We start from the raw sequence: 23,385 nt of genomic DNA, 5'->3' as shown, positions 1-23,385 counted from the left end.
TTAAGAGGGATAAAGACCAGATGAGTCAGTGTTGGATAGGTGATCAAACCAGTCATTGTTGCATCAGTCTTATATTGCTACAATGAAACAAAGTAATAAACAATGATAAAATCTCAATGGCACACCGAAATAAACATTTATTAAAGTCTACTTGAGTTCTGACAACCTGAACTGGGACTCCCTTTCATGTTGACATTTTACTTATTACTTCAGGCCCCCAAACACCCTGCTGGGCAGAACAAGCAGGGATTCCCTCCTGAACTCTGTTGAGTGTTGAAACCTTTGCTGGATGGCCCTTGAGCAGAGCTACTCTCCTCATCCAGCTCAGGCTGTGGCACTGTACCAGGCAGCTCACCTGTATTATGTATAAATAGATGTTAGGATATCACATAAAAAATAAAACTAAAATTATTACGAGCAATTTCAAGGGGATTTTTTTAAAGGAAATATTTAAAATGACTATTGCTTCTGAAAGAGTGAAATTGTCATTATACCTTGGGAAGGGTTTATAAAATTGATATATTTTTCCCCAGCAATTCCTCATTATAGAATAATTATACACTGATATGATTTTTGCCTTACCCAACCCAAATGACCTCTTCAGTATATTTATCATTCTTTTATCTGCCCTTATATGTCCATACGTTTAATATTAGCTGATATTTTACCCAAAGCTGTTGGATATGTTGTTTAGTCAATGAAATAATGCATAAATTCAAGTTCTCTTATCTTTCTGTATTATATCAAGGACTTGGACTATATTTTATTCTTCTTTGAAAATGTTGGGGACCCTGGGTGCCTCCATCAGTTAAGCGTCTGACTTTTGATCTCTGCTTAGGTCATGATATTATGGTTTATGGACTGAGCCACAGGTTAGACTCTGCTGACAGCATAGAGCCTTCTTGGAAATATTTCTCTCCTTTTCTCTGCCCCTCCCCTGCTCCTTCTGTAAGTAAACAAACAAACATTTTAAAAGAAATGTTAATTCAGTAGTTAAATACTGGCTACTGTTTTATTTTAAAGACATTTTAAAGTAATTTTTATTACATGTTTTATTTATTTATTTTGAGAGAGAGAGAGAGAGAGAGAGAGAATCTCTGTATACACCATCAGCACAGAACCGAATGTGGGGCTTGACTCAAGAACCACGAGATCTTGGCCTGAGCCGAAACCAACAGCTGCACGCTTAAATGACTGAGCCACTCAGGCACCTCGTGCCTACTGTTTTAAATATATTTGACATTCAACTTTATACAGAGAACAGTGAGTTCTGACATGGGGGGATTTCAGAATTTAACAAATGTTTATAGTATGAAAGGAAAATAGCCATAACAGAGATAAAACTCAGGGCAGCATAGAGAAGGGAATAACTAGCCCAGTAAACTTTGGAAGGGTTTGTAGAAGATCTAACACTTGAATTGTGTTTAATGAGATTTCTGGGCTGTTACCATAGAAAGAGAAATGTGATGATGGGGATGAAGTAGCTGTTGTCTTTAGGTGTGAAAGAACATGATATAATTGGAGAGGTAATAGTGAATGTAGCACAGCATGTGCAAACATGGGAGAAAAAGGAGGGAAAGAAGAAGGGGAAATATGTGCCTGAAAGATTAGGTTAGACTCAGGTCAAATCCTTGGGTAAAACAAAAATCAGTAACAAACAAACAGACAAACAAACAGGAAAACTCAAGTAGTTCTCTTGAAAGGGAACTGAAAAATACATGTTTTACTTGTTCAGTAGACATACATACAGATGGTCCATACATTAAAATGGTTTGACTTAGGATATGTCGACTTTACAATGATGTGAAAATTATATGCATTCAGTAGAAACCTTACTTTAGAATTTGAATTGTGATCTTTTTGTGGGCTAGTAACATGTGGTATGCTACTCTTTTGTTGCGCTAGGAAATGGCAGTGGCCCCAGCTTCCAGTCTGAGACACATGATCATGAGAGTAAAGAGCTGATAACACTCAAACCATCCCGTACCCAAACAACCATTCTGTTTTTCAGTTTCAGTACAGTACTCAATAAGTTATATAAAATATTCAATACTCTATTGTCAATAGGCTTTGTATGAGATGTTTTTGACCAATTATAGGCTAATGTAAGTGTTCTGAGCATATTCAAGTTAGGCTAGGCTAAGCTCTGATGTTCAGTAGATTAGGTGTATTAAAGGCTTTATTGGCTTGTGATATTCTCAACTTTCAATGGGTTTATTAGGATATAACACCATCAATTAAAGATGATCTGTACTAGATTTTCTTGGAAAAGCTTAATCTCATTTTTTTCTTATTTCTCAAAGTTTACGCTCACTTCTTATACTGGTTGTCTTTACATTTTGTAACAACATTTTCATGAAAGGTAAAGTTATATTATTGTCTTGAAATTGCTTTCCAACTCCTAAATTCTGTAATTCTACCTACAATCTTTATTTCTTTTGTTTTGTTTATATGAAAAACTTTTGCCTCAAATCTATGAGTTTATTTTGTGCATGAACTCAAAGATGTAAGTTTTTCATCCTTTCCTCCAGAGCCACTGTCTACTCATCATTTTTCTCACAGCTCCAACACCTCTGTGTTCCCCAGGCTATACATGATAGGCATATCATTGGCATGGGAGTGACTACTCCCCATAGAGCAATCAGTTTGTCAACAGCAGAGTCTTTGGACTTTGGCTTCATGTATATGAAGAGGATTGTCCCATAAAACAAGGTCACTACTGTTAAGTGGGCTGAACAGGTAGAAAAGGCCTTTTTTCTTCCTTCTGCTGAATTGATTCTTAGTACAGTAGAAAGGATGAAAATGTAGGAGATACAAATTAACAATAATGGAGAAAACAAAAATATTACATTGCCCAACATTATAGCAATCTCATTCAAGGAAATATCTGCGCAAGCCAGTTTGACAAAGGCCAATATTTCACAAACAAAGTGGTTAATGACATTTTTTCCACAGAAGGGCAACCGTATTGCAAGTATAGTTTCTGTCAGTGAATTGAGAAAGCCCAGTCCCCAGGAGAGGGCTGCCATCTGAATACAAAGTGCCTTGCTCATGATGATGGGGTATCTCAGAGGGTTACAGATGGCCACGTAACGGTCATATGCCATCACTGCTAGAAGCACGCACTCGGTGGACCCCATAGTGTAGGAGACAGACATCTGAACAACACATCTAAGGAAGGAGATGGTTTTCTTCTGTGATAGGAAGTGAATTAACATTAAGGGGATAAAGGAGGACGTGTAACAAATATTTAGGAAGGAAAGATTACCAAGGAAGAAGTACATGGGTGTATGGAGGCGGGAATCTAGGAGAGTTAGTATGATAAAGGTGCTGTTCCCTAGCAGGATCATCAGGTACATCATCAAGCACATGATGAAAAGGAGTTTTTCCACTTTGGCGTACTCAGAAAGTCCCTGCAGAATGAACTCAATCTCTGTCCAGTTCATCCTGTCCATTTTACTTTTTTATACCTGGAGTAATCCAGAAGAGAAAACTCCATGTGAGCATTACGCGTCAGTGCATATTACCATGTGCAGATATCACTGGAGGAGGGGCACCAAGTGTGTGCCCACAATAGCTGGAATGGTGCTAAGAACTCTGAGGTTAGCTGTTTGAATTTCTCTTCTGGCTCTTAAGGGAAGGGATTGAAGATGTGTAAAAATTACATTGATAGCTTATTAAAAATTATAGGCTTTTGTATTCCATTTGCTGGGATTATGATACACAGTTCTGAGGCAGGAAAGAACTATTTGCATCTAACAAACATCTGTTACTTCCTGTTCTTTGGACCCACAGACCCCACTTTGAATATCATCATTTTGGAGACAGTGTGCTTAACCTGTTCAAAATAACTATGTACTTGATTTTATTTCATAGCAGTCATTAACAATAACATTGGTTTAGAGTCTTGTAATTTACAAATACACTCACACATATTACTCATTTCATCATCACTATAATAATATGAGGAAAGTGAAATTCATAGAGGTAAAATGTATATAAAACACAGTGTGAGCCACTATTCCAGTCTGCATTTTCTGACTTTATATCACCCACCCCTTTTATTTTTATTTTTTTAATGTTTATTTATTTTTGAGAGACACAAAGCACTAGCGGAGAAGTACTCTCAGAGAGAAGGAGACAGAGGATCCAAAGTGGGCTTTGTGGTAACAGGAAAGAGCCAGACTGGGGGCTCAAACACACAAGCTGTGAGATCATGACCTGAGCCGAACTCAGAAGCTTAACCAACTCAGCCATCCAGGTGCCCCTCACCTGCCCTTTCTGAACAGCATGCTGTTGCCCTCTCCAAATTATATGAATTTCCTAAGGAGTGAGAATCAGGCATCTTTTTATTTTTTATTTTTTATTTTTTATTTAAAAAAAATTTTTTTTAACGTTTATTTATTTTTGAGACAGAGAGAGACAGAGCATGAATGGGGGAGGGTCAGAGAGAGGGAGACACAGAATCTGAAACAGGCTCCAGGCTCTGAGCGGTTAGCACAGAGCCCGACGCGGGGCTCAAACTCACGGATGGCGAGATCATGACCTGAGCCGAAGTCGGACGCTCAACCGACTGAGCCACCCAGGCGCCCCTCAGGCATCTTTTTAAATATGTTCTTCAGATTATCCTAATATTCAGTATGGTAGAAAACCACCTGTCTAGTGGAGTGCCTTCAAATTTTAGTATACAGACAAATCACATGGGACAGTCTCTTAAAGGATTCTAAATCAGTGGGTCTGAATTGGATTCTAAGATCTGCATTTATTAACATGTTCCCAGATGCTGCTGCCGCTGCTGCCTGCAGAACTCACATGAATAGCAAGCCTTTTAGACCATTTCTCTCCAATGTTATTGCAGAGTGCCACTAATGCCTCTGTTGTATGTTGGATTGTAATTAAATAGTAGACAATGCAAAACTGACCATTCTGTGAGACTTGGAGTTGAGGCTTCTGTGTGAGTGTTTTGAAATTAGTTTTATGTTTTTTAGATTTTATATATACAAGCAACCAAATTGTGAGCAGGAGTTCCTACTTTTGTTTTGTTTTGTTTTGTTTCTGTCCATGTTAAAGTACTTTCTCTTCCATTTGTTGAATTTGCAATTAGGGTCAATATTTTCCAAAATATGAATTTGAGATCAGCTCAAGCATCTTAGTTGTGCATCATAGAGCATGGAGCAAATAACTTTAATTTGAAAAAAATTTAAAGAGTAGATATTAGTAGCTGACTTTTTTATAGTAATTAAATCAAATAACATAATTTTGACAACACCTTTCATTCTTAAGGTATTCTACCTAACTTAAAAACATCCCTAGAGGAAAAGAAAAGACTGATCCAATGGATGAGTTTCTAGTTAGGGTTTGTTTTTTTTTTTTTTTTTTTTTTTTTTTTTTATTTTGAGTGATGGGCGGGGCGGGAGGGGGATAAGTGACGTAGGGGCAGAGAGATGGAGAGAGAGAGAATCCCAAGCACCCTCTACACTATTAGCACAGAGCCTGACATGAGGCTCCATCTGTGAATCATGAGATAATGACCTGAGCCAAATCAAGAGTCTGAGTCTCAACTGACTGAGCCACCCAGGTGCCCCTTTAGTTAGTGTTTTTAAACAAGGCTGTGTGGGGTGCCTTACTGTCTCTTAGTTAAGTGCCCTCTCTTGGTTTCAGCTCTGGTCATGATGTCACAGTTCGTGACATCGAGCCCTGTGTCAGGCTCTGTGCTGACAGCGAAGAGCCTTTTTGGGATCCTGTCTCTCCTCTCTCTCTGCCCCTTCCCCCACACTTTCTGTCTGTCAAAATAAACATTAAAAAAGTTAAACAAGAACCTATTTCTGATATAGGCTCTGCCATTTCTGTGATAATCATTTGCCAACAGGCTATGCTGCTTTCTATAGCAACTTCAGTTTACAATAGTGAAACATGTTAGCATAATACAGTGTTTATATGTCTATTGGCTATGGAAAAGAGGTTCTCATCCAATTCAAGCTGTACCATACTTTGCAGGCATACATTACAAAGAGGGTGAGAAGGGTTGGGTCAGGAAGGATATATTTCTATTTAGTATTACGATTGGAATGTGATTGACTGTAGATACATAGTATCAACCTACTCTGAATCTGAAAATAAAATTCTGATAGAGGAACATCATTTGTCTAGGGTCTGTTGTTTCAGGAAAGATGTGAATTAGGTCAAATACCCTCTCTTTTCTTTTCTAGGAACATCTCCTAAAAGTTGATTCCATTTGGAAATTACTTGTATCAAATAATGATGGTATGGATCTGGTATCCTGACAGTTCAGAGATAGGTGCTATAAAAAATTTTTCACTTGCAAACATTTATAAGACAAACCACTAATCTGGTTTAATGCTTTCAAATGGGGGTGGTGGGAGGGATAATGGACAGTATAAAGGAAATTACTTTCATTACTCTTGTAATTCTAGTGTAACTTTTAGAAAGCAATCAATAAACACTTGTTTAATAGCATTGTGACAAACCTTTTCTTCATTTTAGCTTACTTCACAAAAATGGATTCCTGGGAACAAGTGAATGAAAAATTTTAAGGTTCTTGATAATTTCTAATAAATCACTTTCCATGCAAAATGCATATTAGATAATTCCATTTTTACTAAATCTTTGCTTTTTGGATACTATCTTTTGAGACAGTTTTTCATTCTTAACTTATGCTAAGGGAATTGTTAAATAATTATCGTATACTAATATGATGCACTTATTATGCACTTATCAATTTAACATTTGTGACAAATTGGTATTAAAACAAAAGTAATGTTTAAATTATATTAAAATGATTAAGTGAAACAGAAAGAAAACAATGGCTTTTTTATTTTCAAAACTAAAACCTAAACCAAGATAGCGTAGACAGAATAGAAAGACTAGAAAGAACTACCCAAAACATTAATGGTTACCTTAGAGTTCTTTCTTCTACTTTTCTGAATTACTCAAATTTTTAAAATAGATATACATAAAGAAAGCATATTATTAAATAAGAGAAAAACACTAAAGCAGGTGTCCAGTTATTTTAGAAAACTAACTCAGAATAAAGAATGTTAAAATAATTTAGGTAGTACAGGTATTAAATGTCTAGAAACTACACATCGAAGCTGAGCTGTACTGATGTGTCCTATCCAGTTATTGGTAGGAACCCACTGTTTCTCGTGAACAGAAAGCATTTATAATCCCTACTCTCAAAAGCTTCCAAATAACAGTGGTTTTTGTTTGTTTGTTTTTAGGAGGTACACCAAGATAAGGGACTTGAATTCTTGACTTAATCATGTGTTATCAAAGGAGATTACAGGCTACTGATGCCTAGCACAGAATTATTGTTTAGAAGATGACATTCCTATTTGAAAAGAATCTGAACTGGCCTGGATCCTAGCCAACCTCTAATCCCCCTCTCCCAACTCCTGGTGTTTTATAAAAATTAACCACTCTGTGGTTCAATGCCCTGGGACTACATCTGGACACTGTATTAGTGTTGTAATAGACCTAAGGAAAGTCTGTGACTTTTTATCCAAGCCAGAAGTTAAGCTCTCTAACTTTCTAGAAGGAAAATTTCTAACTTTCTATAATCTTTTATTTTGTTTTATTGACTTAGCTACTTGAAGATCTAATTGTTAAAGTACTAAGATTTTTCAATGAAAAACACATACTATCTGTACTGTAAATTCTCACTAGAGGAACTAATCCTATAATCTTCTCCAGCTCTTCTAAATATATCAATTTAGAGAGTTGATACTGTACAAAAATGAATGGGCCTGCTAACTCTCAATTTATAGATTTTATAAATGCTAATCTTCAACTAATATGCCACAAGGAAAGATGTATTACTTTTGCTTACAAAGAGAAAAGAAATTGGCATGTGATGTCCTAGTATGAGACACTTCATACATTTTTTATCATTTAATCTTCCAAATAACCCACACGTTATTATGAATTTTACCAATGAGGAAATTACTTTGAAATTTCAAAGGTTAAGTTTAATGATTACTATCTTTTTTTAGAAGTTTTTATCTAAAGGGCGTCTGCATTGTTCAGTCGGTTGAGCATCTGACTTCAGCTCGGGTCATGATCTTGCAGTCTGTCAGTTCAAGCCCTTTGTGCTGACAGCTCAGATCCTGGAGCCTACTTGGGATCCTTTGTCTCCTTCTCTCTCTGCTCCTCCCCTGTTTGTGCTCTCTCTTTCTCTCAAAAATAAATAAGCATTTAAAAAACTAAAGTTTTTATTTAAATTCTGGTTAACAGTGTAATATTAGTGTTGGGTGTATAATTTAGTGATTCAATACTTCCATACAACACCTGGTTTTCAATATCATATAGTTGGTAAATACCAGAACTATGATTTAAAGCTTCATCTTTATGGTAGCCCGTTTTTAGCACTATACTACATTTACGTATTGGTAAAATTTCTTCTTATAAAACCACTATTTAATATGATGCGCTTGACTTTCAAACATCCAACTGATAAAAATACACATAAAAATATATTGGCATCTTTGGAAAACATTGAAGGCTATTTATTGTCTTCCACTTATGAAGACACCACAAAAATGAATTAAAATGAAAAATAAACAGCCAAAAATTCCTTTCTACTTGTCTGGTGTGGACAATTAAGGTCTAGGGTGGTAGAATTTATTTGTTACATAAATGGGGAAAAATTAATATTCTTCTGTCTTGGACCCCTACAAGTTCAAATTAACACTTATAATTACTCCAAAACCCTGTTACATATGTTTTGTTTCTAATCCTGTTTTTACCATAAACACCTTTAATTACAAGTTTCCTCAAACCCTTATTGAGAATCGTTTATGTGTGATTAATATATAAATTATTATGTGCTCTTTCTCCAGATAATTTTTACTTAAGATTTTAGTGAACTATATACTTGAATACAGTAGCTTTTCACCCATTATTTATAAGGGTCTGTTACATTACAGGAAACTTTTTCTTCTTCACTAGTTGTATCTATGTGCTATTTTGGGATTTTTAAAGAAATTTAAATAATATCCTGCTCTTGAAGATGATGCCTGAATTAATTTTTTTCCGTTACATATATATACATATTTTCAAAGTCCCACCAGCAATGATCACCTCAACAACAAAAAAATCCTTATATTTATTGATACCATGTTTTCATTTGGAAATGATTTTAGCAGAACTTTTTATTTTACCTCCCAACTGTGTTTTAAAGTCATCTCACCATTCCATTCTATTAAGTAATAGAAAACATTTCCAGGAATTTGAATTCCATTTGCATTTTTCAGATGAGACCAGAAGATTCTCACTTTGAAAGTTGGTTGTTCTCCTTCCTAAAAAGAAATGTGAGAAAGAATGCTACAATCAAACAATTCATCTGTACATGAATTTTAATAAGAACATATCAAGGAAAGAAAACATATTAAAAATAAGGATCCATGATGCAACACTGGTTTCCCAGTATTTGTCCTAAAGTTGATGCTTACTCTAGAGATTCAGCTTCTCTTGGAAGTCAATTTAGCACTTATTTTTATAAACTATTTAATCCCTAAGGTTGTGAATCAGTATCTTAGGATTCTCTAGAGATGAAGGTCCGAGACTTCTGCACATTCTAAAGACCCAATTATCTTCACTTAAAAAAAAACTTTCCCAACCATACATTTCTTGGAATATTCATTGAATATGGCTTTATTTGATGGCTTCTACAGAAGCTGAGGTTGGAATCAGAATATGTCCAAAATATCTCAGAAGAGTTCACCTTTACCCAAGAATTTGTTTTTCATTTTATTCCACAAAAAATACTAGGTCAATCTGAATAGATTCCTATATAGTCATTCCACCTCTTTAAACTTTTTTTATTTTCATATTTTTGTTAGTTCTAGACCATGCACTATACATTTTTTCTTTATACCAGTATAATCATAGTATACATTTTAGTTTTTGCCACTTTATAGCAATATTTTTGTGATTTTTCATAGTCTCTGCAATATTCCTTTATTAGATTTGAAGAATAATTAAGTGGAATTACTATAATATAGGTACAATTTTAATAGTATTGAATATTTTAATTTGTCTCATATTTTATGAGATCTTGATGTAATGACCACTGATGTCTATGTATTAGGCTATCTAGTCTACTTTTCCTTCTACTGAAAACTCAGACCTTATGTTAAATCTCTAGAGATTAAGACTATAGAATCAAAGTGTGAGAATTGAGAGAATTTTTAGTGCATATGCCAAAAATGCCACTGAAGTATTTGCACAGATAATTTTTTGTGTATTTTATAGAACCAGAGAAGGTGTTTATTCTTTTCTGCTTGTATAAAACATGACTTTTAGCTTTTCATTTTTGTGATTGCCAGTTAGATCGAGCATTTCTTTTATGTTTATTTATTGCTTATATTTTCTCTTTTGTTGTCCATCCACACAATTTTCTTAACTATGTTGGTATTTTGATAGCTTACCTCTTAACTATGAACATTTAATATGTTTTTTTAATTTTTTTATTAATATATGAAATTTATTGTCAAATTGGTTTCCATACAACACCCAGTGCTCATCCCAAAAGGTGCCCTCCTCAATACCCATCACCCACCCTCCCCTCCCTCCCACCCACCGTCAACCCTCAGTTTGTTCTCAGTTTTTAACAGTCTCTTATGCTTTGGCTCTCTCCCACTCTAACCTCTTTTTTTTTTTTTCCTTCCCTCCCCCATGGTTTTCTGTTAAGTTTCACAGCATCCACATAAGTGTGAAACCATATGGTATCTGTCTTTCTCTGTATGGCTTATTTCACTTAGCATCACACTCTCCAGTTCCATCCACGTTGCTACAAAAGGCCATATTTCATTTTTTTCTCATTGCCACGTAGTATTCCATTGTGTATATAAACCACAATTTCTTTATCCATTCATCAGTTGATGGACATTTAGGCTCTTTGCATAATTTGTCTATTGTTGAGAGTGCTGCTATGAACATTGGGGTACAAGTGCCCCTATGCATCAGTACTCCTGTATCCCTTGGATAAATTCCCAGCAGTGCTATTGCTGGGTCATAGGGTAGGTCTATTTTTAATTTTCTGAGGAACCTCCACACTGCTTTCCAGAGCGGCTGCACCACTTTGCATTTCCACCAACAGTGCAAGAGAGTTCCCGTTTCTCCACATCCTCTCCAGCATCTATAGTCTCCTGATTTGTTCATTTTGGCCACTCTGACTGGCATGAGGTGATATCTGAGTGTGGTTTAGATTTGTATTTCCCTGATAAGGAGCGACGTTGAACATCTTTTCATGTGCCTGTTGGCCATCCAGGTGTCTTCTTTAGAGAAGTGTCTATTCATGTTTTCTGCCCATTTCTTCACTGGGTTATTTGTTTTTCGGGTGTGGAGTTTGGTGAGCTCTTTATAGATTTTGGATACTAGCCCTTTGTTCGATATGTCATTTGCAAATATCTTTTCCCATTCTTTTGGTTGCCTTTTAGTTTTGTTGGTTGTTTCCTTTGCTGTGCAGAAGCTTTTTATCTTCATAAGGTCCCAGTAATTCATTTTTGCTTTTAATTCCCTTGCCTTTGGGGATGTGTCGAGGAAGAGATTGCTACGGCTGAGGTCAGAGAGGTCTTTTCCTGCTTTCTCCTCTAGGGTTTTGATGGTTTCCTGTCTCACATTCAGGTCCTTTATCCATTTTGAGTTTATTTTTGTGAATGATGTAAGAAAGTGGTCTAGTTTCAACGTTCTGCATGTTGCTGTCCAGTTCTCCCAGCACCATTTGTTAAAGAGACTGTCTTTTTTCCATTGGATGTTCTTTCCTGCTTTGTCAAAGATGAGTTGGCCATACATTTGTGGGTCTAGTTCTGGGGTTTCTATTCTATTCCATTGGTCTATGTGTCTGTTTTTGTGCCAATACCATGCTGTCTTGATGATTACAGCTTTGTAGTAGAGGCTAAAATCTGGGATTGTGATGCCTCCTGCTTTGGTCTTCTTCTTCAGAATTACTTTGGCTATTTGGGGCCTTTTGTGGTTCCATATGAATTTTAGGATGGCTTGTTCTAGTTTCGAAAAGAATGCTGGTGCAATTTTGATTGGGATTGCATTGAATGTGTAGATAGCTTTGGGTAGTATTGACATTTTGACAATATTTATTCTTCCAATCCATGAGCAGGGAATGTCTTTCCATTTCTTTAAATCTTCTTCAATTACCTTCATAAGCTTTCTATAGTTTTCAGCATACAGATCTTTTACATCTTTGGTGAGATTTTTTCCTAAGTATTTTATGCTTCTTGGTGCAATTGTGAATGGGATCAGTTTCTTTATTTGTCTTTCTGTTGCTTCATTGTTAGTGTATAAGAATGCAACTGATTTCTGTACATTGATTTTGTATCCTGCAACTTTGCTGCATTCATGTATCAGTTCTAGCAGACTTTTGGTGGAGTCTATTGGATTTTCCATGTATAATATCATGTCATCTGCAAAAAGCGAAAGCTTGACTTCATCTTTGCCAATTTTGGTGCCTTTGATTTCCTTTTGTTGTCTGATTGCTGATGCTAGAACTTCCAGCACTATGTTAAACAACAGCGGTGAGAGTGGGCATCCCTGCCGTGTTCTTGATCTCAGGGAAAAAGCTCTCAGTTTTTCCCCGTTGAGGATGATGTTAGCTGTGGGCTTTTCATAAATGGCTTTTATGATCTTTAAGTATGTTCCTTCTATCCCGACTTTCTCAAGGGTTTTTATTAAGAAAGGGTGCTGGATTTTGTCAAAGGCCTTTTCTGCATCGATTGACAGGATCATATGGTTCTTCTCTTTTTTTTTTATTAATGTGATGTATCACGTTGATTGATTTGCTAATGTTGAACCAGCCCTGCATCCCAGGAATGAATCCCACTTGATCATGATGAATAATTCTTTTTATATGCTGTTGAATTCGATTTGCTAGTATCTTATTGAGAAAATTTGCATCCATATTCATCAGGGATATTGGCCTGTAGTTCTCTTTTTTTACTGGGTCTCTGTCTGGTTTAGGAATCAAAGTAATACTGGCTTCATAGAATGAGTCTGGAAGTTTTCCTTCCCTTTCTTTTTCTTGGAATAGCTTGAGAAGGATAGGTATTATCTCTGCTTTAAACGTCTGGTAGAACTCCCCTGGGAAGCAATCTGGTCCTGGACTCTTATTTGTTGGGAGATTTTTGATAACCAATTCAATTTCTTCGCTGGTTATGGGTCTGTTCAAGCTTTCTATTTCCTCCTGATTGAGTTTTGGAAGAGTGTGGGTGTTTAGGAATTTGTCCATTTCTTCCAGGTTGTCCAATTTGTTGGCACATAATTTTTCATAGTATTCCCTGATAATTGTTTGTATCTCTGAGGGATTGGTTGTAATAATCCCATTTTCATTCGTGATTTTATCTATTTGGGTCATCTCCCTTTTCTTTTTGAGAAGCCTGGCTAGAGGTTTGTCAATTTTGTTTATTTTTTCAAAAAACCAACTCTTGGTTTCGTTGATCTGCTCTACACTTTTTTAGATTCTATATTGTTTATTTCTGCTCTGATGTTTATTATTTCTCTTCTTCTGCTGGGTTTAGGCTGCCTTTGCTGTTCTGCTTCTATTGCCTTTAGATGTGCTGTTAGATTTTGTATTTGGGATTTTTCTTGTTTCTTGAGATAGGCCTGGATTGCAATGTATTTTCCTCTCAGGACTGCCTTCGCTGCATCCCAAAGCATTTGGATTGTTGTATTTTCATTTTCGTTTGTTTCCATATTTTTTTAAATTTCTTCTCTAATTGCCTGGTTGACCCACTCATTGGTTAGTAGGGTGTTCTTTAACCGCCATGCTTTTGGAGGTTTTCCAGACTTTTTCCTGTGGTTGATTTCAAGCTTCATAGCATTGTGGTCTGAAAGTATGCATGGTGTGATTTCAATTCTTGTATACTTATGAAGGGCTGTTTTGTGACCCAGTATGTGATCTATCTTGGAGAATGTTCCATGTGCACTTGAGAAGAAAGTATATTCTGTTGCTTTGGGATGCAGAGTTCTAAATATATCTGTCAAGTCCATCTGATCCAATGTATCATTCAGGGCCCTTGTTCCTTTATTGACCGTGTCTCTAGATGATCTATCCATTTCTGTTAGTGGGGTGTTAAAGTCCCCTGCAATTACCACATTCTTATCAATAAGGTTGCTTATGTTTATGAGTAATTGTTATATTATATTTGCAGGCTCCGGTATTCGGCGCATAGACATTTGTAATTGTTAGCTCTTCCTGATGGATAGACCCTGTAATTATTATATAATGCCCTTCCTCATCTCTTGTTACAGCCTTTAAGTTAAAGTCTAGTTTGTCTGATATAAGTATGGCTACTCCAGCTTTCTTTTGGCTTCCAGTAGCATGATAAATAGTTCTCCATCCCCTCACTCTCAATCTAAAGGTGTCCTCAGGTCTAAAATGAGTCTCTTGTAGACAGCAAATAGATGGGTCTTGTTTTTTTATCCATTCTGATACCCTATGTCTTTTGGTTGGCGTATTTAATCCATTTACATTCAGTGTTATTATAGAAAGACACGGGTTTAGAGTCATTGTGATGTCTGTATGTTTTATGCTTGTAGTGATGTATCTGGTACTTTGTCTCACAGGATCCCCCTTAGGATCTCTTGTAGGGCTGGTTTAGTGGTGACAAATTCCTTCAGTTTTTGTTTGTTTGGGAAGACCTTTATCTCTCCTTCTATTCTAAATGACAGACTTGCTGGATAAAGGATTTTCGGCTGCATATTTTTTTCTGTTTAGCACACTGAAGATATCGTGCTAATTCTTTCTGGCCTGCCAAGTTTCAAAAGAGAGATCAGTCACGAGTCTTATAGGTCTCCCTTTTATATGTGAGGGCACGTTTATCCCTTGCTGCTTTCAGAATTTTCTCTTTATCCTTGTATTTTGCCAGTTTCACTATGATATGTCGTGCAGAAGATCGATTCAAGTGACATCTGAAGGGAGTTCTCTGTGCCTCTTGGATTTCAATGCCTTTTTCCTTCCCCAGTTCAGGGAAGTTCTCAGCTATAATTTCTTCAAGTACCCCTTCAGCACCTTTCCCTCTCTCTTCCTCCTCTGGGATACCAATTATGCATATATTATTTCTTTTTAGTGTATCACTTAGTTCTCTAATTTTCCCCTCATACTCCTGGATTTTTTTATCTCTCTTTCTCTCAGCTTCCTCTTTTTCCATAACTTTATCTTCTAGTTCACCTACTCTCTCCTCTGCCTCTTCAATCCGTGCTGTCGTGGTTTCCATTTTGTTTTGCATTTCGTTTAAAGCGTTTTTCAGCTCCTCGTGACTGTTCCTTAGTCCCTTGATCTCTGTAGCAAGAGATTCTCTGCTGTCCTCTATACTGTTTTCAAGCCCAGCGATTAATTTTATGACTATTGTTCTAAATTCACTTTCTGTTATATTATTTCAATCCTTTTTGATCAGTTCATTAGCTGTTGTTATTTCCTGGAGATTCTTCTGAGGGGAATTCTTCCGTTTGGTCATTTTGGATAGTCCCTGGAGTGGTGAGGACCTGCAGGGCACTTCCCCTGTGCTGTGGTGTATAACTGGAGTTGGTGGGCGGGGCCGCAGTCGGACCTGATGTCTGCCCCCAGCCTACCGCTGGGGCCACAGTCAAACTGGTGTGTGCCTTCTCTTCCCCTCTCCTAGGGGCAGGATTCACTGTGGGGTGGTGTGGCCCGTCTGGGCTACTTGCACAGTGCTAGGCTTGTGTTGCTGGGGATCTGGCGTATTAGCTGGGGTGGGTAGGCAAGGTGCACGGGGGCAGGAGGGGCAGGCTTAGCTCGCTTCTCCTTAGGTGATCCACTTCAGGAGGGGCCCTGTGGCAGCGGGAGGGAGTCAGATCCGCTGCCGAGGTTTGGCTCCGCAGAAGCACAGAGTTGGGTGTTTGCGTGGAGCGAGCAAGTTCCCTGGCAGGAACTGGTTCCCTTTGGGATTTTGGCAGGGGGATGGGCGGGGGAGATGGCGCTGGCGGCGCCTTTGTTCCCCACCAAACTGAGCTCTGTCGTCTGGGGGCTCAGCAGCTCTCCCTCCCTTGTCCTCCAGCCTTCCTGCTTCCTGAGCAGAGCTGTTAACTTATGACCTCCCAGACGCTAAGTCGCGCTTACTGTGGGAACACAGTCTGTCCGGCCCCTCCACTTTTGCCAGCCAGACTCCGGGGCTCTGCTTGGCCGGTGAGCCACCCCTCTGCCCCGGCTCCCTCCCGCTGTGGAGCGCGCACCACCTCGCCGCCCTTCCTACCCTCTTCCGTGGGCCTCTCGTCTGCGCTTGGCTCCGGAGACTCCGTTCTGCTAATCCTCTGGCGGTTTTCTGGGTTATTTAGGCAGGTGTAGGTGGAATCTAAATGATCAGCAGGACGCGCGGTGAGCCCAGCGTCCTCCTACGCCGCCATCTTCCCTCCGGATCTCTCTGAACACTTAATAGATTAACATTTTCTTCTTTACATTTTTTGCAAATTTTTTCGAACTTGTGGTTTTCCTTCTTATTTTTGACTTCTTATTTATTTTTCATTGAGGTAAGATTTTCATATGATCCCTAAAAAAATATGAATGAAATTTTCTTCTATGACTTCATTTTTTCGTCTTATGTATATAACTATATTATTTATGTTTAATGCATGGAAAATATTTATATTTTTTAAATATTATTTTTCCAGAATACTTTATTAAAAATTTCTCATACCTTTCCCCTCCTTATTCACTCATGAAGTATTTTCTGAGCACCTATTATGGACCTGGCACTATAACAACATTGAGATGAACTTGGACATAGCTGATAGAAAAATATAGGTTCAGAAATATAGGTTCAAACATTTCAAAGATAAACATGAGAAGCATATTATATATCTTAAAGTTTCTGCCTTTATCTGTAATTTAAATCCTCTTATGCTTAACATTGGGTAACATGTTTTATAATGGCTACATAGTTGTCTGTTATATTTACATTTCAAGATTTACTTAATCTATTCTCAAATAATGGGCATTTTTCTTGGTTTCATTTTTTACTACTATAAACAATGCCGCAATAATAATTGTAACATTTCAAAAGGAATGCTTATATTTTATTAATTTTTAGATTAATGTCAATAAATTTCATGGTGGATTATGATTAATGAATTATGAAAGGGGAGGTAAAGATAATTAAATGCATACTTTAATACAGTCATTCTAGTGAAACAGTAAAATTCATTTAGAATTGGATCATAGAACTGGAAATCATCTTTACATTAACTTAGTTCTAAGCCATATGAGATAACAAAGACACATGTACAGTATGGTTGATATTCATCTTCTACCCCCAAACCCACTGATGGTTAGAGCATTTTATGAGGCCACACAGCTTGTTTTGGGGCAGTCCTCATCATCAGAAATTTCTTTACATTTAACTGTATATATAACTCTCTGTAATAAACTCTCATCTTTCCTAGTGGAACTACAAAAAGCATATGCTTCTTTTTCATGACAGCTTTTTAATTTTTTTTAGATTGCTATTTCTGAGTCTTTTTCTCTTTATTGAAGTATAATTGACATGAACATTATTTTTAGGCAAAATAACCCCATAATTATTTGACATTTGTATACAATGCAAAATTATCACCACAATAAATCTAGTTACTAGCTCACATCATACAAAGTTAGTTCTTTTTTCCTTGTGAAGGGAACTTTTAAGATTTACTTTCTTAGCATCTTTCAAAATTTCAATACAATGTTATTGGCTGTAGCCACCATACTGTACATTACATCCCCATGACTTGTTTATTTTGTAACTTGAATTTTGTACCTCTTGATCTCCACTTATTTCACCCCCTTCTCCCCATCCCTCTGGCACCACTCAATATGATTTATGTATCTATGAATATTGTTTTGTTTGTTCATTTGTTTTGTTTTGTTTTTGGATTCCACGTAGAAGTGAAATTACGCAGTATTTGCCTTTCTTTGATTTATTTCACTTAGCATAAAACCCTCAAGGTCCATTCATGCTGTCACAAATGGCAAAATTTCATTTTTTTATGGCCGAGTAGTATACTATTGTGTGTATATTTGTGTGTGTGTGTGTGTGTGTGTGTGTGTGTGTGTGTATGTATCTTTATTCATTCTTCTATTGATATAGGTTGACTGTTGTAAATAATGCTTCACTGAAACTAGAGGTGCATATATCATTGTGAATTAGAGGTTTTGTTTTCTTTGGATAAATACCCAGAAGTGGAATTGCTAGATTATATATATGGTAGTTCTATTAATTTTTTTAGGAACTTCGATACTGTTTGCCATAGTGGCTGCACCAACTGTGCACAAGATTTCCTTCTCTCCATATCCTCACTAACACTTGTCATTTCTTGTCCTTTTGATGATAGCCATTCTCACAGGTGTAAATATCTCATTGTGGTTTTCACTTGCATTTTTCTGATGATTAGTGACATTGAGCATTTTTCATGTACCTGTTATTCATCTGTATGTCTTCTTTGGAAAAATGTCTATTCAAGTCCTCTGCCCATTTTTTATTAGATGTTATTTTGATATTGAGTTGTATGAGTTTTTAAAAATATTTTGGATGTTAATCCCTTATTGGTTATATCATTTGTTGGATATATTGGAGAAGCAAATATCCTCTCCCATTCAGTAGGTTGCCTTTTAATTTTGTTGATGGTTTTCTTCACTGTGCAGAAGCTTTTTAGTTTGATGTAGTCCCATTTGTTTAATTTTGCTTTTGTTGCCATTTCCTTTGGAGTCAGATTAAAAAATATATATCACCAAGATCAATGTCAAGGAGCTTACTCCCTATGTTTGCTTCTAGGAGTTTCATGGTTTCTGGCCTTTCACTCAAGTCCTTAATCTATTTTGAATTGATTTTTGTGTATGGTGTAAGATAGTGGTCTATTTTTATTCTTTTGCATTTAGCTTTCTAATTTTCCCAACACCATTAATTAAAAAGACTGTCCTTTCTCCATTGTGTATTCTTGCCACCTTTGTTGTGAACTAATTGACCATATATGTGTGGGTTTAATTTTGGGCTTTCTATTCTTGTTCCATTGATCTGCGTACCAGTTTTTATGCCAATAACATAGTTTTTTTATTACTATAGTTTAGTAGTACAGTTTGAAATTAGGGTGCATGATGCCTCCACCTTTGTTATTTCTTAAGATTGCTTTGGCTATTTGGAATCTTTTGTGGTTCCACACATATTTTAGTATTATTTTTTCTATTATTGTCAATCTCTCCCATTAGGTCTCTTAATATTTGCTTTATATATTTAGGTGTTCCTGTGTTGGGTACATAGATATTTACAAATGCTATATATTCTTGGATTGACCCCATTATCACTATGTAATGCCTTTTTTTTTTGTCTTTTATTAGTCTTTGTATGAAAAGTCTATTTTATCTGGGGTGCCTGGGTGGCTCAATCAGTTAAGTGTCTGACTTTGGCTCAGGTCATGATCTCGCAGTTTGTGAATTCAAGCCCTGTGCTGGGTTCTGTGCTGACAGCTCAGAGCCTGGAGCCTGCTTCGGATTCTATGTCCCCCCCGCCCCCCTCTGTTCCTCTCCTGTTCCCACTCTGTCTCTCTCTTTCTCAAAAATAAATAAAGAATAAAAAAATTTTTTAAGTCTGTTTTATCTGATATAAGCAGAGCTATCCCAGCTTTCCAATGGCTTCCATTTGCATGAAACATCTTTTTCCATCCCTTCACTTCCAGTGTGTGTGTACCATCATATCTGAAATGAGTATTTATAGGCAGCATATAGACAGGTCTTATTTATTTATTTATTTATTTGTTTATTTATTTATTTATTATTTTTTTTCAACGTTTATTTATTTTTGAGACAGAGAAAGACAGAGCATGAACGGGGGAGGGGCAGAAAGAGAGGGAGACACAGAATCGGAAACAGGCTCCAGGCTCTGAGCCATCAGCCCAGAGCCTGACACGGGGCTCGAACTCACAGACCGCGAGATCGTGACCTGGCTGAAGTCGGATGCTTAACCGACTGCACCACCCAGGCGCCCCATAGACAGGTCTTATTTATTTAACCATTCATCCAATTTACCTTTTTTGATTGGAGAATTTAACTTTACATTTAAATTATTCACATTTAATTTTTGTTAGGTATGTACTTCTTGCCATTTTGTTAACATTCTAGTGTTTTGTCATTCTTCTCTGTGCTTTTCTTTTCTTGTTTTCTTCCCTTTTGGTTTGATGATTTTCTATAGTGTGATGATAAGAGACCTGTCTCATTCCTTTTGTGTATCTACTATTGTTTTTTACTTTGTAGTTACCATGTGGCATTAGTTTCCTTTCTTTACAGCTTAAAGGAATGCCTGTAACATTTCTTGTTGGCCCAGTTTAGTGGTGATAAACTGATTTAGCTTTTGTTTGTCTGGAAAGCACTTTCTCTTTCCCTAAATTCTGAATGATAACCTTGATAGGTAAAGTATTCTTGGTTGGAATTTTTTCCCCTTCAGCACTTTGAATACATCATGCCACTCCCTTCTGGCCCTTAAAGTTTCTGTTGAGAAATATGGTGATACTGTAATGGGGATTCCCTTGTATGTAACAAGTTGTTTTTCTCTTCCTTCTTTTAAGATTCTCTCTTTATCTTTAAATCTTCACATTTAATTATGTGTTTTGGTGTGGGTCTCTTTGGATTTATGTTTGTTTGGAACTCTCTGGGCTTCTTGGATCTGGATATCTGTTTTCTTTTTGAATTAGGGAAGTTTTCAGAATTATTTCTTCAAATACATTTTCTTCCCCCCTTCTCCTTTTGGTACCTCTGTAATGAGAATGTTATTCTGTTCGATGTTGACCCATGTTTACTTCTTAGAACTCTTTTTCTTTTTCTGCTTTTTTGAGGTAGTTCCACTTCCTTGTCTTCCAGATCACTGATTCCTTCTTCTCCTTTATCTAGTCTGGTGTTGAAAATCTCTAGTGTATTTTTCAGTTCAGTTATTGCATTCTTTAGGCTCTGTGACTTCTGTTTGGTACTTTCTTAGATTCTCTGTCTCTTTGTTGAAGTTCTCATCATGTTCATCCATTCTTCTCCTGACTTTGGTGATCATCTTTATGATCATTATTTTGAATTCTTTATCAAGTAATTACTTATCTCTATTTCATTACAGTTTGTTTCTGGGGTTTTATCTTGCTTTTTCATTTGGAACATATTCCCCTCTCTCCTCATTTTGCTTGACTCTCTGTGTTTCTATGGATTAGGAAAAATAGCTATCTCTCCCAGTTTTAAAGGAGTGGCCATGTGTAGGAGGTGAAACATTGTGTAACCTTGCCCTAGCTTTGGTTGTCTCTCAAACTTTCGTGAATGTCTAAGCAAAGTGATTTATTCTTGATAGATATTCTTGTTGAGTGCCAAGTCCTCTTATTGTTCCAGAGGGAAAGAAGTCAGTCAGCAACTAGTTTCAGGCTGATTGAAATCTAGACCCACAGGTAGCAATAAATGCAGTACTATGAAACAAAATTTATAAATTCTGCTGGCCTTCAGACCAGGTGATCTGGAGACAGTTTCCAGACAGGCATATGAGCTCTTTTCTGGGAGGTACTGGCAAGCTATAGTGAGGCCAAGGGAGAATGCAAAGATGGAATTCCCTGGCCTATGTTCCCTGAGAGTACTTCTGTACCCTCTAGATGTGTTGTCATCCTGAAGCCTTCTCCTTAGGCTGAAGCTCCAGGACAAGTAAATGGGCCTTTTTTTTTTTTTCACAGGAAGACTGGGAATGTGTTTTGGTATTCTGTCTGTGCAGTGCTCTGGAGGTGATAACCTGCCAAGAACTGTCTCTCCAGTTGTTTCAGACCCATGGGGCCCAGAAATGCAATCCTGTGTCACCAGAGTCAGGCACAGAAAGGGTGTTCCCTCTGTGGGCTGTGCACATCAACTGGTTTTATTAGAGCTGTGGAAGGAAGCGTGGGAGACAAGTACTTGTTTTTCTTCTCTGGCCCGGCATTGGGCTGGCCTAGGGGCAGAGCCCACCCACCAGCACTAGCTGGGTAGAGGGAGAGCACAAAAATTGCACCTGTAAGCACTAGTGCTAGCATGGTAGAGGGGGAATGCAAAAATAGGCCCACTAGTGCCATTGTTCCTGAGTGAGTTCTAACAGGTTCCTGCCCCTCTGGCAGACACTTTAAGATTAGTAAATGAATCTCCTTCACGTATGGTCTAGGTAATTTTCTAGCTGTTGCTTTTGTGCTGGGTCCTGGGGTGAATGATTCTGTGCATAAGCTTTTTAAGAGCAGTATCAGTTCCCTATATGGCCCTATGTTACCCTTGGATGTAAGCCCCACTTGTTTTCAAGGCCAGATGTTGTGGGGGCTCATTTCTCTGTTGCAGGTACCAAGGGTTAAGGTGCCTGATGTGAGGCACAAACCCCTTGCTTCTCAGGGAGAAACTTTGTAATATCTCTCCTGATTGTGGGTCATTAACACAGGGACAGGGTGGTGATTAGATTTTTGGTGCCACCACATCTCTGTCTCTCCAATCTTGATTTAACCTTTTATTCTTTGTTGTGGAAAATATATTTAGTTTTCAGTTTTCAGCTTTCAGGTCTTTTTCAGAGGGAGTTATTTCATATGTAGGTATAGGTTTGTAGTGTCCATGGGAGGAGATGAGTTCAGGATCGTCCTATGCCACCATCTTGAGCTGCCTCCCTCTGAGTCTTTCTTGCACCAGGTTACAATTCTTTGTTCCTTCCTTCAGCCATTCCCCATGTGTTTGATTAAAATACTTAAGAACATGTAGTACTAAAGAGATTATTTTAGGATTATGAGGCTCTTTGTGGTAAATAAAGATATCTCTAATGTATTATGTTCTGGTTACTGGTTTTGCCTGACTCTGTAGGAGCAAAGCATTTTATGCCATTTTTTATGTCATTTAGGAGACAGAGTAAAGTGGTTGAGAACATTGGATTCTGGAGTTATGGACAGTCCAGTTTGTTAAGCACTACCTCAATGCCCTTAGCGAGGTTGCTATACCTCTCTAGACCTATGTTCCATGTCTGTACAATGAGGAACTTAAAAACTCCTAATATTGTTAGGAGTTAAAACTCTCAGAATGTTGTTATTCTGAGAATTACTGAGGCAATGCATTTGAAGAATTTAACACAGTTATGGATGCATAGTAGGTACTCAATAAAAGTGCTTGCTATTTTAATTATGTTGAATATTTAAATATGCATTTTTCTATAATAGAAAGAATTTTGCTCTGGAGTTGGATACATATGTGTTAGGACCTCAGTTTCCTGGCTTGTAACTTGTTGACCTTGAGTAAGATACTTGAATTGTAAAGTGAGTATTATAACTACCTTGTAAGGCTGTTATGTGATAAAAACTACATATCATGTTTTTTGGCATTTAATAGATACTCCATAGAAGATAGTTAACTTGTTG

The 23,385-nt window shown here is 37.2% G+C and overlaps 2 protein-coding genes across 3 annotated transcripts in view; one reads left to right on the top strand and one right to left on the bottom strand.

Annotated features, from left to right (window-relative positions):
* LOC123592936 (olfactory receptor 13C3) overlaps positions 1-23,385 on the top strand; it is a 331,436-nt gene that overhangs the window by 271,864 nt on the left and 36,187 nt on the right. The gene's annotated exons all lie outside the window — the stretch shown is intronic.
* On the bottom strand, positions 2,418-3,455 carry LOC123592944 (olfactory receptor 13D1-like). Its single transcript, XM_045468384.1, is given in 2 exon segments — positions 2,418-2,612; positions 2,615-3,455. Coding segments are annotated over 2 exon segments (897 nt in total). The 3' UTR covers positions 2,418-2,556.

This window comes from Leopardus geoffroyi, chromosome D4, assembly GCF_018350155.1.
Source record: "Leopardus geoffroyi isolate Oge1 chromosome D4, O.geoffroyi_Oge1_pat1.0, whole genome shotgun sequence".
Classification (NCBI taxonomy): domain Eukaryota; kingdom Metazoa; phylum Chordata; class Mammalia; order Carnivora; family Felidae; genus Leopardus; species Leopardus geoffroyi.
Note: the sequence above shows the minus strand (reverse complement) of the source record. Positions and strands in the feature narration are given on the sequence as shown.